This window comes from Calliopsis andreniformis, chromosome 5, assembly GCF_051401765.1.
Source record: "Calliopsis andreniformis isolate RMS-2024a chromosome 5, iyCalAndr_principal, whole genome shotgun sequence".
NCBI lineage: Eukaryota > Metazoa > Arthropoda > Insecta > Hymenoptera > Andrenidae > Calliopsis > Calliopsis andreniformis.
The window spans coordinates 2,242,134-2,261,077 of record NC_135066.1 but is presented as its reverse complement, the minus strand read 5'-3'; the positions used below and the strand labels follow the sequence as shown (position 1 = coordinate 2,261,077).

The window sequence follows — 18,944 nt, the reverse complement described above, 5'->3', positions numbered from 1 at the left end:
AAGTGGTTCAATTTAGCCACTTAAATCGTCTTGCTTTTTGTTTCGATTCGCGACCGATTCGAGTACCCTTGGAATGCGAGTTCTCTTGATTTTCGTAGTTCTTCGATATTTTATCTTTGAATAATTCTTTTTCTCTTTTGTATCTTGTCTTACTTAACATTTGTATCACGACATAATTTCACAGAAACACTGTATGATATTTATTAGATATCAATACTCAAATGGTACGTGAAATAATGACGAGAGATAATAAACGAGTTCTTGCTATTGCGAATGTCAGATAAGAATATTATGACACCGAGTAATTATTGCGAATGTTGTGCTTCATTGTGTATGTAATAAGAGATGCCTCTGATTCGATAGCGGTTTGGAATTATCGTATGTAACAATTTGTGTCTTGTATTTTGTTATGAATGTCAAATGTTTGGTCTATCTTGATTTCTATTTTCATTATGTGACGTGAAATGTGTGGTGTACAGTGTGTAGCCTGGTTCGAAGTTATGTTTCCTCTCACTTATCACCGCCACTTATTCGGGTGTACACAAGTAGTCTAAATAGAGCGGTGTAGATTGCCAGCTCAAGTTAAACAGAAGCGAAATCAAAACAAACCTTTTCTGAGAGCTTGGCCTCTGTTACCTTACTATTTATTTCGACTGCATCTCGGCTACTAAATGATTGGCATTAATACGATGAAATTGGTAAAAGTTACAATTGAATAAATGAAAAATAGTAAAAATAGTTCAGAACTATTTCGATGAAATTATTTGATTATATTTGCTTATATAAATTTTAATATTCAGTCTCATCGTTCGATGTTAAGAAATCCACTTTTATCTTGAGATGAGAGTTCACTGTAGTCGTAACTAATTATTTATAATGGTAAAAAGGGTATTAGAAGGTAAAATATTAGGTAACTAATAATTCCAACAGGAACATTCGCGTTTTACATTTTACTAGCTGCGTTACGGTGCTCTCGACTGACTCGTTTTCTTCGGTACATGTAACATTAAACTATTATTCTACATGGGTCGGTGAAATCATATCTGTCACGTACATAGCGGGTTTAGAAGTAACGCAATAATGCCAAGTATAACATCTTGTCTGACCGTATTTTCCTGTCTTCTCTAACTTACCACAAATACCTTTCTTCTTCCCATGCTTCTCGAATACATTAAATGAACATTTTTTTTCCTTGAACGTGCTGAATTTTTCTTTATCTCGAGTTGTCCAGAATCCGTCGCTGCAACGAGAGCGTATGAAGAAAGAAGGCATAATAATCGGCTGTTGTTTGTTCGTCACGCATTCCAAACTCGATTTATTGTACATTTATTTGTCTGACCTCGAAGTTAAAGTTGAATGAATAGCGATCTGTGTTTTAAGAATGCCTCGAGTATCTCTCGCCAGTGCATAGTGCACGATGTAGTAGCAATTGTCGATTAAATACTGATAACGTGTCTTTGGTTATAAATCTGTCCAGTGCTGCAGGGGAATCGATAATCGAAGAGAATATGTAACATATCTACGATATTTGTCGATATCGAGTGTTATCTCAGTCAAGAGAACCACAGAATCACTTTTATTCGTATTTTAGAAGATCTGAAAGATTCAAGATCTCACCATCAATTTTTATTTGTCAGTTATACTTCCAAAATCACCGTGAATTTCCCAAACAAATATCAGTTCCTTAGTTTAATAGCAGAAGAAGGGATACATAACATGCAAGCGAAAAAACTTTCCCTCGCGATCCAAAGAAAAACATTTTATATTAAAAAAATAGTATTTCCAGCGAGTGTTGCCATTCCATTGACCACTACGCGCTGTAATAGGATCAAATCAGTATTCACCTCCGCCCCAGCTGTATCTCCCTCAACATTGTCTCTGAAAAAATCCGTCACCACCAATCGTTATCGATCCCTTGCATCGCGGATCCACTCGAGCCGGTTACCCTTCGCGACCAAGCGCGTGCAAAACCGCGCCAAACTAAACCAGTTCGCGATATCGTCCCGTGGAATAAAATCGCGATGCAGGATGCGTCGCGGTGGGTTCGACGCGTGATCGACAGGTGAGCTTACGGCTCGAAGAATCGCGGTGGCTGACCCGTGAAATAGAAAGAAGGGAAGAAAGAAAGAGGGAGTCGGGCAGGGGCCGTAGGATTAACATTATAATTGTCTCGCGCGCTCCTTCGACTCGAGCACTTCTTCGCCGGCACGTGAAACACGCGGAGAGGCTCGAGAGCCGATCGTGAACCCGCGAGTGCCTCGTCAGGATTTTAGTACACTTTCTGTGTTCGACGTGTAGACACGCTGGCCGTTTCCACCGATCGTTCCCACCGTTCCTCGCGTTGTTTTCTCGTTCTGCATCGGTGATCAGAGTGCATTGTGCTTCGGAGATTCGGCATTGCGATTCGAGGAATCTCGACGATGACTTCCCATGCGTCTTGCTGGCTACTGGCTTTCAGACAGACGTGAAGAGACCTAGGCGAAAGTTCATTCGAAATGATGTGTCTGGGTTAATGTATTTCAGTTAGCTCGAGGTGTATTTATTTGGGAATCTGGATGAAAATTAGAATGTTTATTTGAGGAACTAGGTATTCTTTTTAAAGAAGTGTGGTGGTCTGAGGTGAATCGACTGATTCCCGTGTTTTAATAATATTGGTGCATTATACAGGGTGTCATTTAACTCTGCTACCTGGATTTACTTGGGAATCGGTGAGTTGGAGAGTAAAAATGGAGTTCATCGCTCTGGTTTGTGAGTTCTTGTCCTTTGGATACAAAGTGTATTAAATTACACAGTGCTGTTCTTCAGTTCACCAATGTTTGTAAACCACTTGGTATCTAAAAAGTGTTTCAAAGAAAAGCTTGCAACGTAATAGTTAATTTCTTTATTTGATCTTTTTGTCGAGACATGAATGCTGATTAAAAGATCAGAATCAAAAGGATAAAAAATCACAAATTACCAAGGCACATACTCTTCAGTGAAAGCTATCGGATCTTTCGAGCTCTGTCATCCTCGGCACCAAACAACTGCAACAAATTTCGATCGAAACATTTTCCTAAATCACAAATGCTTCACAAATAACTTCCAATAGCAGAGTTAAACAACTCACCCTGTACACCTTGCAGAAAGAACACGCTCGAGTTCCGCTCGCGAACAAAGCGCCAAGCAAACCGAAAACAGGCGTCAGCCTGGGTGGCGTGTTCAAGTGATCGATCGTCGTGAGAACTGTTCCCTGAGAATTTTAATCTTTCCTTATCTCCCGTCGTCGACACGGCGCCCTGGAATTTCCACTCGTTTTCATTCCACTCTGGTGCACAGGAAAACCCGCGCGAGACGCGTATCATTTGCTTCGTAATTCTATTTCACCGTTTTCCCTCCGCGAAACCTTAGGAATCTCGTCTCCATCGCTGCTTTATCTCCCCAGTTATTCGCCTGGACGCCACGTCCCACGATCCTCTGCTCATTAATACGATCGATCCTTCGAAGCGAATTCGATTCTTACCTTTTTCGAGGGGCCTCGATCTCGGTCAGCGATCCCAGCGTTCGCGGACGATCGTGTTTCTTGGATCGAGGAATCGTCGGCGTACAGAGCAGAATTCTTAACGGGCGATTATCCATCGCCAAGGATCATTGTCCTCGAAGGGACTCGCGCAGGGACGCGAGAGGTGGCCTCTGTGCTGTGTACCGACGAACGCGCCGCGAATTCGGCGATACTCGAAGATCCAAGGCCCCTGGGGAATTTTCGCGGTCCTCTACTTTTTGCGATATCTATTTTCGGTCCGCGTTCGCTGTTCGCCTCGTGGAACCGCGATTCCAGCGGACGCAGGGAAGAAAGTCCGTGGAAAAAGTTCGATAGAGACGGCGAAGGAGATTCGATTTGGCTCATGATCGAGATGGAGACTTCCACGGTGGTGTTCATACCGCAGAATACACGTAAGAGGCTTGCTTTCATTTATTTCTTATGTTATTTATGTGTGGGATGAGTTAATAGAAAGATATAAGATGCAGGGTGTATAGTTAGAGAAAATTTACTTAGGTTGAGTGTTAATTAGGCTGAGACTGGGGGGCTGAGGGCTATATCTTGGGCCTTACTCTTAGGGGGCTTTATTTTTTCATATATTTCATAGAAATATGCTGTACAAAAAAATTATGATACAGAAGAATTTTGGAAAAAAATTGGCCAACTTTGACTGACGATAACTCCGCGAAAAATCATCGTAGGAGCATGATCTTTTTTGTAAATTAAAGCTTGAAGTCTTCACTTTAAGACACTATGCCCCGATCTTAAGTTTAATTCACTGCTATTGCTACAATCCCTTAGATCTGAGGGCATGTTTGTCATGTTGAAAATTTCAAACTTTGAACAGATGCATGGACTTGTAAAAATTTTTTTGGAGGATGCCACTTAAAGTAGCATAAAGAGCAGATCTTCCCTTTCAAATTAAAAAAAAGATCAAGTCGCTGCGATTTTTTCTCGCGAAGTTACAGGACTTTAAACTAACCCCTGTATTTTTACAGCATACCGGATAGTGCCCATACTGCGGTAAATGCAAGGGCAATTTCAAACTGATGTAACTTTGCGAAAAAAAATCGTAGCGACTTGATCTTTTTCTTAAATTGAAGGGGAAGGTTCGAACTTGATGCCTCTGTAAATAATATTCCCGAAAAAAATTTTTGCGAGTCTGTGCGTCCCGTGCATTTATTACATTGAAAATTGCGAAGTTTCACGGAATATACGGACTTGCTAAAATTTTTTTCGGGAATATTATTTACAGAGACATAAAGTTCGAACCTTCCCCTTCAATGTAAAAAAAAGATCAAGTCGTTACGATTTTTTTTCGCAAAGTTACATCAGTTTGAAATTGCCCTTGCATTTACCGCAGTATGGGCACTATCCGGTATGCTGTAAAAATACAGGGGTTAGTTTAAAGTCCTGTAACTTCGCGAGAAAAAATCGCAGCGACTTGATCTTTTTTTTAATTTGAAAGGGAAGATCTGCTCTTTATGCTACTATAAGTGGCATCCTCCAAAAAAATTTTTACAAGTCCATGCATCTGTTCAAAGTTTGAAATTTTCAACATGACAAACATGCCCTCAGATCTAAGGGATTGTAGCAATAGCAGTGAATTAAACTTAAGATTGGGGCATAGTGTCTTAAAGTGAAGACTTCAAGCTTTAATTTACAAAAAAGATCATGCTCCTACGATGATTTTTCGCGGAGTTATCGTCAGTCAAAGTTGATCAATTTTGCCCAATATTTTTTCACAATGTTTTTCAGTACATAGCCCTCTTTAGAGGGTTAATATCCTCCATAATATTATGTAAAAAAAAAGGTATAAAAAATCGCGTGGCCATTGTAGTGGACACTGTATAAAAATGTAGGAACAGTGTATATGACTTCATCTTCATCGAACGAAACAGAACACAGTCGATACGGTATCGGAGTTTCGATTAAGCTGCCCACCCGATGCAACGCTTTGGACATACCTTTTAATTGGATTGTCACGCTTCATTACAGTTACAGCTGGAATGGGAACAATGTTCGGGATACATTTGACGCGAGTTTCGAAGACTAAACATCCAGTTCCATGCTTTTTCACTTTGAATTAAAACTCTTAGGTGTCGAGATGATTTAGCCGATTATTTATAGTACTTTATCAGTTGCTTGAAACACTGTTTCAGAGATTTATGAACTTTTTTTAGACAACTCTAATTTTAGTACTTCAATAAAAATAGAGATGCCTCGATAATTGTAGCGTTAATATCGCTTGATCTGGAAGCGACAAGGGTCAGCTTAGCCAGGTGTACCTTAATTCTGTCCCACCCCGTACATTATTGTAACAGTGTCACTGACTGTTAAATTAGAGGATTGCTTCTACCAATGGACTAACATAAATTGCTCTTTTCCCTCCCACTTTTCCGCATCACTCGCCGCTTCTCATCCTTCATCCCTTTATCGTACTGCTCCATCTTCCCCTTCCATCCTCCTGTTCCTCTGTTTCCGGTTTCGCGCGGATGTTGGACGACCGCATGCTCCACGATAAACGCCTCTACGATGACGATGATGACAACGTCGCCGATGACTACCACGACGACGTCACGTCCACCACGATCGCTTTGGACACCACGGCAGCGGTAAGTTTCTGATAAGGCTAGTCACATTCCAATTGCCGAGCGACACTCGTGCAAACGTGTCTCGTGTTCGCAATACTAAACTACCAACGTCCCAAGAACGTGTGCTCCGTCGAGGCTTCTCCTCAGATCTCGCCTCTCGAGGAAATATTCCTCTCCATTTTGTTCGTCTGACCCCGAATCAGATATCGATCTATAATCAAAAAAGGGAACGAAAGTTTGCTCCATCCTCCGATGGGCGTCGCCGACCGACACCGGAAGTGAGCCGCTACTTTCGAAACTTTTCATTTCGACGCGTCATGGACCCTCTTTAGACACGCGAGCTCCAGTTGCGATCCTTTAACGTCGCGAGTGCAGGAATACTGGTTTATTACGTAATTTACGACTCTCAGATTCAGCTAATTAATCAGAGTTCCCAGAAAAGCTTGCAGTGATTGTATATCAAGATTCCCGAGAAACGAGAATTGAGTTCGTTTACCATCAAAGCGGTCGATAATTGAGCATTTTTCCGAGACACTTAATAACGTTCGCTGAAAGCATTACGTGTGAGTGGACAATCGTCGATACGTGATTCACGAGGTATCGGCTCGCAGTCGAGATCAACGTGTTCGTGAGCAACGTGCCAGGAACTCTAGGCACTTTTTCCTTCGTCTAAGATACCACCAGTGATTAGCAATGAAATCTCGATAAAGACTGATATTGTCCTCAATAGAATCTTTGACTCGGTAAGGAACAGTTGTACCCTTCGACCGAAATTCGTCTGCGATAGAAAGTCATTAATTCCAATTGTCCCCGCGAGACGTTCAGTGGTTGACGAGCGTTTACGAGGTGGTCCCGTTTACCAGCGTGTTAAGTTGATCGCGCGAGGAAAGTGGAAGTGGAAGGTGTATTTACGTCGATCATCGATCCCATGGTTACATCGTCGCACGTTCGTTGCTCCTGACGCCAGCGGCCAAAAATGTAACGGACGTCAGAGGGTGTGCGCCAGATCTGACGTCGCCGAGGATCGATTCGATCGGGATTCCGGTAACTGGTACGATTAACGGAGCAGACGGTGGTTCGTCGGACAGGGTAGGATCGTTAAAATGTCAACGCCGACGGCGAGACGTCGTTTGAATCCAGCGGTCCTCGCCAGATACAATAGGCAGGCCGATTCCTCTCAACAGGTAGTTATAATCGCTGGAAATATTGGGGTGGTGCTTGAACTCGTGTCATATCGCTTCTGTTTCTTTTCTCTCTGGAACATTGTTCATATACTTAGACCATTTTCATAATTACTAGTACATATGTTATTCTTTTATACCTGAGAGCCCGCCTGTGCCAAGTCCTTTTTTGTTATTTTTTAGGAGAGCAGAAAAACAATTCTGCTCTTTGTCTTTTATAACATAACTTAGATTCTTATTATTCTAATAAAAGTGAGAGAAAGTAGAAAGATGCTATATACAATTAAATTAAAAAAAAATAGACTTAAGTTAGTCTGGCTCTCAGGTACAAAGTTACAAGTAGAAACAAGAAACTATAACCATTTTATTAGCATAAAAAACATATTTGTCGTATAAAAAAAAGGAAAAATGACGCTGCACGAATTTATGTATCAACCCAGTATTTCATCGTCGTGATCATTACTTCGTTATCGTGTGAACCTGTACAAGGAAAAGTTATAGTTTCGAACAACTAGTCAATACATATTTAGATGCGGATGGATGTAAAGCTTGATATGCTAACAGTCAAGGCCCCCTTATCTATGAGCTCCAAACTGCCTTCTTTTCCACTTAAGTCACGTCACACGCGAATATCGAGGCGAAGGATAGAACGTTTAAAACGGTGCAAGTGGGTTAATGTATCGCGCTTCATTGATTCGAGGAGGGTGTCCCAAAGCTCCTTCGACCCTTTCGGTACGGGGAAGGACACGTTTGGGTTGCAGATTTGGCTCAGACAGTGCATCTCGTTAGCACGCAGTCCGTGCAACTGTGTACTCATCATGTGTGAAGAAATATAATATTGGTTTCCAATATCTTTCCCTTTGCATATTAGTAAAATAACGCCCCAGTTTTAATTGTAGATTAATAAACCCAACTACTGTCACTTAGGGATTGCCTCTGGCATTGTTACATACTTTTTATTTATCGACCAAAGGCATACAAAAAGAGGGAGTGGTATTTTTTCTCTCAAGTAAGCTACTTATTAGTATTATTTTAAGTGAAATTTGTTTGGTATTAAAGTAGGTCAAAGAATGGCGATTTTGTCTTTCAATACATCTGCTCCTCCTCTAAGTAACAATAATTTTTCTATCTATATTTTGAATCTCTCCTAGAGAGACCCGAAAATCTAAAAAAAAATATTGAAAAGAGTGAAAAAATTGTTTGCTACAGTAGATACATCTGCATAACTTCTAGGACTTCGTTTTTTTTACGGTGTCAATGATCCCGTTGATTTCCACAGACCTCGTCGTGCTTGGTATTCTAACGCGACACTAGGAAGTACGCGACGGAATACTTGGAGTATCATTGTGGCCTTAATTGGACTCTGAGCTAATAAGAGCATCGAACTATTAAGCCTACGTGTATTGTTGTGTGTATACGCGAACGCCACCTGCATTCACGCACGTGCTATTTTTGCCCTCTGCTAGTTCTCCCTTTGGAATCTTCTTTTTTTCTTCCGTACACGGAGTATAGCACATTGAGAAAATTGTCATTGTTTCTAACCTCTAATAGGACGCCATGGAATACATTTGTATGCCAACCGAAATGTTTCATTCCTTTTCCCTGGAAAAAATAATTGATCTCAGTAGATTTGTATGTATTTTTGAATACACCTTGCAGGCGATTCAAAATTTCGGTAGGAAAGGTTGCATAAAGTATTATTTCACATTCTCTCTGTAGACTCTCTATGAAAAGCATAGGACGAAACGAAGCTAAACATCATTTGTTTAATTGAAACCCGCCAGCTCCTTTTAATTGTAAAAGGCTCTTCACGCGTACCTTTTCTGCTTGTTAACGATCGAACGAGAAAAATCTCCGCTAGGCATACAGCGCCACCATGGCCGAGAGGCCCAGACTCTGGAATCACATTTCATGGGTGCATTCGTGAAAGCGGCCGGTAAATAAGAACAACAGTATTTTGTGTTCAGACGTTTCTTTGCAGTAATTGTTCCTTTCTTTCCAAAATGATTTACGTTAATAAAATTCATGAAAAAGCTACAAGCGCTGAGCCTACCTTATGTATTACAAGAAAGTAAGGTTAAGTTACTAAAAAATGGTTCAACTTCTATCTCAAGTAAGAGTTAAAGAAAATTTACTCAAATACATACTTGGAATCCAAGTGTTGGAGCAAAATCGCTAAAACAAGTAGAGATTGAATTGTTGCATTTACGCGAGTTTGGGCCTTAATAGGTTATCTTAACTCTTCATCAGTAATCTAAGTACTTTAAATCCCAAGCTTTGCTACTCTCTTAAAGTTCTCCACGAAAACTATAAAAAAACTGTGTAACACTTACGACCAAAAACTATTAGAAGATATTCTAGAGACATTGACAAATAACACATTATTTATACATTTTTTACCATACATTTTTAAAACCCTAGAATATAAAAATAACCCTTCGTGCACATAAACGACCTAGAGTGCAGACGACGTTACTAAAAACATAATTACCGACGAAAGGTTCTAAAATTTACAAGAGAAAGTTGCAAGTCGCAAAAAGTCGATCGATTGCAAGGTTAAAAAAAAAGGGATGCAGTCGTAGAAGACGCATCTCCGTTCGAAACGCCTGAAAGCAGTTTCGAACGCTTCGCCTCAAGACTGGCCGAGCCCTATAGTGGCCTATAGCGAGAACAATATGTTCGCTCATCCGTCAGGCTGCTCGTGCGAAGAGCGTCGATTGGTGCGTCGTCCCTCGCGGCGCATGCGCAGAGAGCAGGGGCAGCGTTGGTTGTCCTCGGCGGCACAAGGCGGTAGTGTAGCGGATCTCCCCCCACCATTCGTAGTAGCTGCGTCAGGCGTGGTCGTTCGTTAGCCGCCGCAGTATACCCGAGTCGGGCGCGTCGCGTGTATCGTTCGCTCGTTGGCAGTCGGGCTTTGTCGGAGGTGAGCCTCTGTGTGTGCGTAGGGGCGCGCACGCGCGCGGGTGCACAGTGTGCGTGTTTGGCAAAGGTCGTTTAACTTTTTCCTCCCTCCTCTCTCGAGTTGTTTTTCCGCGACAGCCCTCGATCGGTGGGCCGAGGAATACCGTTTCGTAGGGAAAGAAAGGCCTCTGTTTAACGATGGAACAATGCGCAGAAAAGTGAGAGTGAACGTGAGTACGTTCGGCCGGTTCGCCGACAGCGTGAAACACCATCAGTGGCGTTTACGGGCCCACGCAGCAGCGCTCTAACCGATGCACGATTTCTCTCTCTCTTGTCCCCTTTCGTTCTTCTCCTCGTCTCCTCGTCTCGATCTCGCCGTCTCTGTCCCGCTGGCGTCCCTCTGTTGCACGGGAGCGGCGTCGTGCACACGCGTACGCAAATTTTTACCTCTGGACCCCCGACTGACAGATCCAGCGCGTGAAGCGTACACGCAGAGTGAGTACTCGTCGTGTGTTGTTCTTCCGAACAATTAACCCCTGACGCGCCGGCTGCACGCGTGTGCGTAGTACACTCGAATTGTCCGCTCGCTCGTAACATTATCCGCGACGTCTATGACCGTGATACGGTTTCTGTTGATCCTGTGCGTAACGAAGGCGTTTCCAAGGGCAAATCGTGGCTTTCGAGTACATAGTACGACACGAGGAACACTGATTCCGCGCTTCAAGTCTTTACCTTGCTTTTTCTTGCACAGAGGACACAGTTTCGAGAAGAACTTCGGTCTTCGACGAATTCAATTCATCGAACACTACAGTCGATGCTTTGGGACTATTTAAACTTTATTTAGAATTCTCTAACTTCTGTAATACTGTATTGAAATACGTCACTTTATTTATAATCTTTGCCATAACGCCCTAGGGTGTTCACCTAATCAGATTAGTCACACAAGTCCTCGCGATATTTAATCAACGATATCGAACAACAGTTCGCTGGATCACAAAAACCGATATCGCCTTCTTAAGACGCAGCTTATCTTTACGACAGACACGCCCGTCTTTTTTCTCGTATCGAACAATTTGTCAGACAGATATCCCTAATACGCCGTCGAATGAATTCTCAAGGCCCTCTCCTTTGTGTGCGCAATTCAAGTTCAATGATCCCAGTACCTTCTATTCTCAGAAAAAAAAAGAAAACAACCGAGGGAGGAAAATCGAAAACATGACTTAAGCCTCCATTGTCAGTTTGCCTGGCGATAGAGAAGGACAGATAGCTGTGCCGGTGTGTAAGACAGGAGGGAGAAAGAGAGAGGATCGTGTTGAACAGTGGTCACGTGAGGGTAAAAATGTCGACCGAAAATCAAAACGGTTCGGCAGGCGCGCAGAGCAACGGCATCAAAGCCACGATCGGCGTGTCGTCGTCGACGAGGACCGCGTCGAACAACTCCTCGTTCCTGTACAGCAGCAACTCGATGCTGAACCGGGAGAAACCGCGTCAAGTGCCGCCGCCGACGTTGCCCAAATACACGTCCAGCTTTAACGCCGGTTCCAATGGCAGCGGCACCACCGAACGATTGAACAGAGATCGCGAAGTCGGCGCTAGTTACAGGCTGGCGAGCCTCGACAGGCTTGCTCTCAGGCAGAGGATACTAGACGGGGAAAAGGCGAACGGCGACACCACGTCGGTAAGCTTATATCTTGTGGCTAAAATGCAAAATGACGTATCACATTTTTTTTCCAACAATTCTCCATGCTGTTTGTGCGATATTTTCTTGACACCAACAAGTAGTTTACTAGGAGAATTCGATGTTTTTTGTTCTGTGGGGGGAGGTATATGGGAAGGGATTCTTTTGCTAATTGTATCTTTTTGATGAGCTGAACATTTATGAGTGAAATTTTCTGTAAATTCGACTCCCTTTGAAATGTGGTATCCATAGGTCTGTATCTCTTCTCTCCTTTGACTAAATTTTTTGAAAATTTAAATGCATCAGTGTCCCACATACAGAGATATCGTGTAAAATTTTTATGGAATTTCGATAACTCAGTTCAGAAATATACACACAGATACGTACATATTCATTTATACAGAATTTCGGTCATCAGGTTTTTGGTATTTTTGAATTCCGAGGGCTTGAAAAGACCGAACAATTTCGAAAACTGAAACGGGAGGAATGTCCAAATTTAAATAATGGGAATATTTTCTCTATTATGTTACAATAGTTGAAAGAGTGAAAATTGAGTTTTTGGTTTAATTGCAGATTACAGAGTAGTATTAGATTAAAAGATCTTTTCCATATAACATACAAATTCATAAAGGAGAATTAAGATAGAAATAGAAAAATGTGACTTGCGTCGTTTTGCCTTACAACCACAGATCTATAATGTGGCATTTCTTGTCCCTTTATTTTCAAGCGTTTAAAGTGATTTCTCGATATCATCGAGCAATCTATGTCGAACGGGAGTAGCACCCTCTCTCGGTGAGTGGATAATTTGTGGCGTTTAGAGATGTAGATCTATGTTCGATTTTGTCCTTATAAGTGCGGTTATGTATCTTTCTTCTCTTTTATTACTTTAATGCTTCTACTGACAAAATTAGTCGTAAAATAAGTGATAGCATGAGTAATGGTTTCCGTGGGATTGAATATTGCAGAATATAGAATACTAGGGGTTGTTAATATTTAAGAGTTGCACTAGAATCTGGGAATCTAAGGGAAGGGGACGTTTCAGACATCTGCACGACTGTCAGAATTAGTTCTCACGCTAGATTTCATATCGATCAACTTAACCTGGTACGTTTAACGGAGTCAGGTCATAGAACTTCTAACCTTAGAAGTGTCATGGAAGAGCTTCCCCGTTAACCTGAAATCGATAATTCTATAAAAATGACAGACACGGTTTAATTGTGGAGAGGTTAATTACACGAAGCGGAAGCCATAATGAATTTAAAATGTGAGGGGTCAGATTTCGTCATATTTTTAGAATTTATTCGGGAATGTAATTTCATAGCTGTTCGGCGAAATATCTTGATTTCTGTTTAAGCCTTCTACTTTTCCTCTTAGAGCAAATGGTTGGTGACTCAGAACTTCTTGTGCACGTGTGTTTCGTAATTGCCCGAACGTCAAATGCACGCGTTCGAGTCTTAAAATTAAACCACATTCATATCTCGAGAAATATAGAAGTAGAACATATAATGTTCGCAGTAATTGTAATTTTCTGTCTAATTTAATAAATTTGTAATATACTGGCGACTTTAATAAGCCCATAAAAGTTCAACTACTTGATAAAGAAAGAGGTTAGGGAAAAGAAAGCTACAGAGGGAGTATTTGTAATTTTTGCTGACGAAAATTTCTGCAAGCTCAACATGGCGGCTTGCTTGCAACTTCAGCCTTGTTTCAATGAATACAAATGAGACACCTCTGTCAAAAAGCTGTTATGTTACTTTTCTTTATCGTCTACAGATTGCATTTATTAAAGTTAATTAATGTTTAATGCACTTTAGGTATTAATGACAACTGGAAAGACGAGGTTTCTGTGCACAAATTTAATTTCAGTAAATTGGCAGAGTTGATCTTGCACAAATTATCCTCTAAAAAACATTCTTGTATCTGTATCTTTCTTTCCTCTAATTGTAGATGGTCGAAAGTATTCTAGTAACATTTTCGAGCCATGGAACTCGTTTAATAAAGGGGAAATAATTTTGTATAGAAATCGTTGTCGATTTTGGTAGGTGTAGGGGCCCCTGTCGCAGACCTCGTGATTCTGTAACTCAATCTCGGCTACTCGAAGAATCAAATTTTATACCTCTGACACAGTGGAGGTCGCTCGTCTCACCGCTCGAGAACCCTACATAAAGGGATATCACGTGATCGTTCCCGTTTATTTCGTTCTCGTGCCTTCGTGAGAAAACTGGCTATGACTCACGGAGGCGAGTTGTCTCGACGGCGGTCCACAAAAACAGTAAATTATCCTTACTGATCGGTGCTTCGCGATGCATCAGCTACCGCCATTAATCATGACCCACAGGAAAAATTGATTGCGAAATATGGGAAACTTTTCTATTCGACTTCCATAATTCTCTCATTACAAGGTAAAACGACACAAGTCAAATTCTCAACAAGATTGAGGTTATATTTTAATTGGAATCTACATAAAGAAGAATTTATATCTTAGCAGAAGGAAGTTGAATCGAAGAAACTTTCCCCTTGAAAAATGAAATTGCAAGAATCGAGGTCGCAATTTCGAAGTACCAATATCTCGATAATAAAAAAATAAGTCTGATCGATTGAAAGCCACAGAATTATTGTTACGTATTTTCTGTTCTGCTGATAAAAACCGTCAATTTTCATCAGAAAAATGGAACAATAATATCCTATCAGCCTCATAAAATATTTATGATCGTGATAACTGGTTCTGCTTCCTAGAGGGGAAGATTTTTCAGTGCACTTTGTTTAGGCTCTTATCGTTGCATCGACGTCGTATAATTGCGTGTTGTGGATGAGTCAGAGAGATCGATGAGAATCTCTGTCGCGAACACGTGGCAAGTTTACCCTAGGCTGCCTCTCCATCACGCTGTGTGCACAAAAGTGCGAGAGAAGGATTCACAGTTGGTAGAAGGATAGACGGCAGGGCGATGGAGAAACACTGCGAGGGTGGAACATATGGCAGCGCGTTCTTATCTCCATTTTCATGGGCCTTGGTGCGTGCACGAGAGAGAGAGAGAGAGAAACTCAGCTTTTAATTCTCCTGCCGCCTCTTTCGCGTCAAGCATGTGCTTTCGATTCTTCAAACCGCGCCCCATCGACCCACTATTTTTACCCCTGTTCAATGACCGAATTTTTTCAAGCCCAAGTGGGGCAGACAGCCAAACTTCTTATTCCTCTCTGACACTTGCGAGCTCAACAAGTTTTCGTCGATAAACTTTAGACTTGTTTTCTTAGATGCAGTATAGTGGGCCATATGGTGCAGTTTATAACTGAAGTGAAGGTTATTTATTAATTAATAGAGCTATGTAGTGTTCACTATATTCAGTTTAGAACAGAGTTTCTCGAAGAGGATAATATCTTAGGTGATATCGCCCCTTGGGTGTTCGAAAACCGAATTTTCGAGGTTAGGTGAATAAAAGGGAGACGGTGGCAAGAAAAAAGAAAGGGGGAAGGGGTTATAGAGGTGATCGATTACGGAAGAGAGCCATAAGCCAAAAAAAAGGTTGAGAAACTCTGGTCTAGAATATCGTCAAGCCCTAGAGGTCCAATAAAAAGGTTCGTTCTACAAGCTAGAGTCAAAAATGTAATTATATACTTACTAGAATTGTTTAGAAAATGATATGACCAGAAATTCTACAAAATATTCCTTCACAATGATCTCCAATATTCACTAATCCAAATTTTGGGAAAATCTAAGGAATCAAGAGTGTCATTTTAAAGAATCACTATTTCTTAAAAAATAGCCTAGAATTGGTCTTCATATACAGGGCGATCAGTTTAACTAGAAACCCTCCGAGTGTTGGCAGCATTTATTGTAAGTGCTGCAAATACTCATTAGAAGGTTTCCAGTTAAACTGATCACCCTGTACAACTCTATATCTGAAGAACCAGTCAAGAGCTGGTCAGACCAGCATTATTCTCTAAAATTTGAGAATCACTGTGAGAATGCACGTGGGCACCCTTAGTCCTACATGTATATATCGTCGAAGGGCTCCCGTAACCACGGGGGCGGCATGGAGCGAGGGTCCCACCCTCGTGCTGTGTCGTAGACAATAGAAAAATACACCGTAATTCGTGACTCACTGGGAAAGGGAAAGAGAAACAAGAATTCGGCAGACGGAGTTTAAATTAAACTGCGCGCGTGTAGACTCAGGCTGAAGTTAGTCTTCGAAGCGGACAGGCCACCCCAAGATGTTCAGACTCTGCGTGAAAAGGCGACCACGGATTATCGCCGCGAACGATCAGCCCCTGCGACTCTCTTACCGCCATCAAACACGCACCGATGATGAAACGGAGGCTATGGAGATTTCCAAGAAGGGCGGAGAGTCTGCTCGTGTTCGATAAAATGGAAATTTATGACTTCCCGAGCGGCGGCGACCTTAAATGAGATCATTGTTCTGCGTTCGATAAGTACCACCCTTTGGAGGGACCTCAGGGATTTCCTTTTCCACTTGCAGCGCGAGATTCTGAGTAGCTTATAGAATACAAGGTACTTTAGCTCGACTTGGGAATTAATGAGCCTTAGAAAGATAGTTTCATTTGTAAGCTGTATCGAGACACTATTATTTGTTTTATTGGTCTGTCTTCTATTTCGAGTGTCTCTCTAAACTGTGCGCAGCAATATCTAGTGGAATCGAAATACCCTGTATCTCTGGGAAGCGCAATTCATAAAACATGTACGCGATCAACATGCACCCCTTATCGGCATCGAGGGTGTAACAGCTTTTAAACGTAACAGATCGATCGCCTGGTCCGAGGGTGTCTAATGAAAGCCGTGGGGCGATCGTTGTCCAACTTTTTCCCTCCCGTGGAAACCTTGAGGCCAGGTTTCGTTAAAGGAACGCGAAGATGAACCTGTATAGTGTGCAAATGCATAGGAATGACCCTGGTACGATTCCGTTGAACGCGAAGGGGAAGCCTGGACTGGCACACAAAGTACCCTTTCAGGAAAGCAGGCCGCGTCCCACTTTTTCTCCCTGTTTTTTCCCCCAAACAACGTTCTCGCGCGATCTTCGTTCGGCAAAGTACAGTATCAACCCCTTCGCGGAGGATACGCGCGCGGAACTGCTTGTAGCTACCTTCCCGCGTGTTCTTGCGCCGTTTTACATGAATAGCAAACGACTTGAATGAAACGGAACTGTGGGAGGAGAGAGAAAATAAACGGGAAATGGAGAAGAAAACTAACCCTCGTGTGAATTGTTTCGCTTTTGTACTGCCTGAGCAAGAAGTAGTGGTCTCTGGATTATGGAAGGAGAGTCTTGGTTCTTAATGAGAATTTATGGATGATCTAGCAATGGTGGTCAAACTCTAGCGTGATAGGAGTTATATTTCGCGTATCAGAAATACTCGAAAAACATATTCTTTATTATTAATTAAATTAGGATCCACTAATTCTGGCACGAAAAATTGTCGATGTTTGAGCTGCTGTAACTTTGCGAAAAAAAATCGTACAATAGTGAGCCTAGTCTCATTTCAAAGGGCAAGGTCTCTACTTTCACACCCCTGAGTTGAACTTGTCCGAAAAAAATTCTTGAGTCCACGATACGCCGAGAGAAAGAAGGTAGTTTTTCCTTGAATCTTTTCCAAATTCAGACGACTCTCAGGAACTTAATAAATTTTTTTGGGGACTAGTTCTGCACTAGATTCCAAGGCTGAAGCCTCCCTTTTCCAACGAGACCTTAAAAATTGATTTACGATTTTTTTTCGCTGAGTTATCGCACTTTGAACGAAAAGTGTGACTCTGGCATTAGAGTCACTAATGATCCAAAGATCGAAAAAGTGGTCGATTTTGGACCTGCTGTAACTTTGCGAAAAAAAATCGTACAGCAGTGAGCCTGGTCTCATTTCAAAGGGCAAAGCCTCTACTTTCACGCCCCTGTATTGAATTTTTCCGAAGACGCTTTCCTACACGGCTACAGGTCTAGAAACGAAAGGTAGCTTTCCCAACCATATAATATTCCTCGCATACGTCTTGCTGCCGAGAAACATTGTGCATTCACGTGCAGTTGCACGTTTTCTAGACCCACCACGTTCCTAGAACACCATCAACCATAAACGTGCTCACGGGTGTTCCATCATCGAATAACTAGAAAATTATAGCTCGTGCATTCCTCCCAACAATTTGCATTCCCCAGAAGTTGCAAGAGGAGAATATTTCACCGAAGATCACCGTTTTGGGACGCATTCCTCGTGGTTATTAACGTTCGTTTGCATCGCGATTCGCGAAGATAGATCAGCTGCCTGTTAAGCCTTCAACCTCGCATTTTCGTAGCGATATTAGGAAACGACCAGTTGATCTCCAAGGGGCACAGTTTCTAATCCTGCAGCGTGGCTCATTTAGAGCGTCAGCCTCTCCCAGAGCAGTCGACGTTAATTGAACGAAATTAGCCAAGACGTTGTGCTGGCACGTGCGAGACGCCAGCATCTTAGGTAGAGTTTCACGGGGGCGTTGCGCCCTTACGAAAGACCTTTAATTAAGGAGATTCGCTCGGGTCGAGGACACACGGCGAAAACGATGGGGCTGTAGCCTTTAGACGAGCGAATTTCGCGCGAATTGGGTTACGCGTTGGGTCACCATTCGACCCGTGGCTGTTGCGATGAGCAGACACTGTCGCAATTTGCTCGAGTCGTTAACAAGCATTTTATTCGTCCAGCTGGAAACGAGTTGCTTTCACGAATGGAGCAAAAAACTGCGATCTTGAGAGAACGAAAATACCAAGATAATAATATGGGAGGAACTTTTTTCAAGTCTCCGTCCTATCTTGAAATAAATTTTATACTTTACATAATTGTAAGATAATGTGCAGGGTGTCCAAGCTGAAGCAGGCTGTTTAAATATCGCTTCTCTTTTTAATGACACGAAAATCGTACGTAGTATAATTGAAATGGTTTCAAAGGAGAAATATCAGGGAATATCATCTTTTCTATGGAATCATTTTTTTAAGTTTTCTAGATTTTTGTGTTATTAACAATAGAAGAGATATTTAGGTGGCACGCTCCAGCTTGGACACGCTGCAGATCCTGGAGGTACTACTATTGAGAAATAATATAAATAA

General features: G+C 41.9%; 1 protein-coding gene and 1 long non-coding RNA gene across 9 annotated transcripts in view; one reads left to right on the top strand and one right to left on the bottom strand.

The window, feature by feature from the left end:
• The window catches only part of Pnut (septin 7-like protein pnut), a 42,194-nt gene that overhangs the window by 841 nt on the left and 22,409 nt on the right, over positions 1–18,944 (top strand). For 3 of the 8 annotated variants that reach the window (XM_076377633.1, XM_076377632.1, XM_076377627.1), the window contains exons 1-2: positions 10,190–10,688; positions 11,370–11,871. The exons of 1 other annotated variant lie outside the window; for it this stretch is intronic. In XM_076377633.1, the coding sequence (XP_076233748.1) occupies positions 11,533–11,871 (339 nt within the window). In that variant the 5' untranslated portion in view covers positions 10,190–10,688; positions 11,370–11,532. Of the gene's footprint in view, positions 1–10,187; positions 10,689–11,369; positions 11,872–18,944 lie in introns of those variants that run through there. 4 more of the 8 variants (XM_076377630.1, XM_076377628.1, XM_076377634.1 and 1 more) reach the window with 4 other exon arrangements.
• Positions 8,326–9,670, bottom strand: LOC143179409 (uncharacterized). Its single transcript, XR_013001963.1, has 3 exons — positions 9,626–9,670; positions 9,111–9,188; positions 8,326–8,894 (listed from the first exon to the last, which is right to left on the bottom strand). It is a non-coding gene; the product is annotated as an uncharacterized LOC143179409 (long non-coding RNA).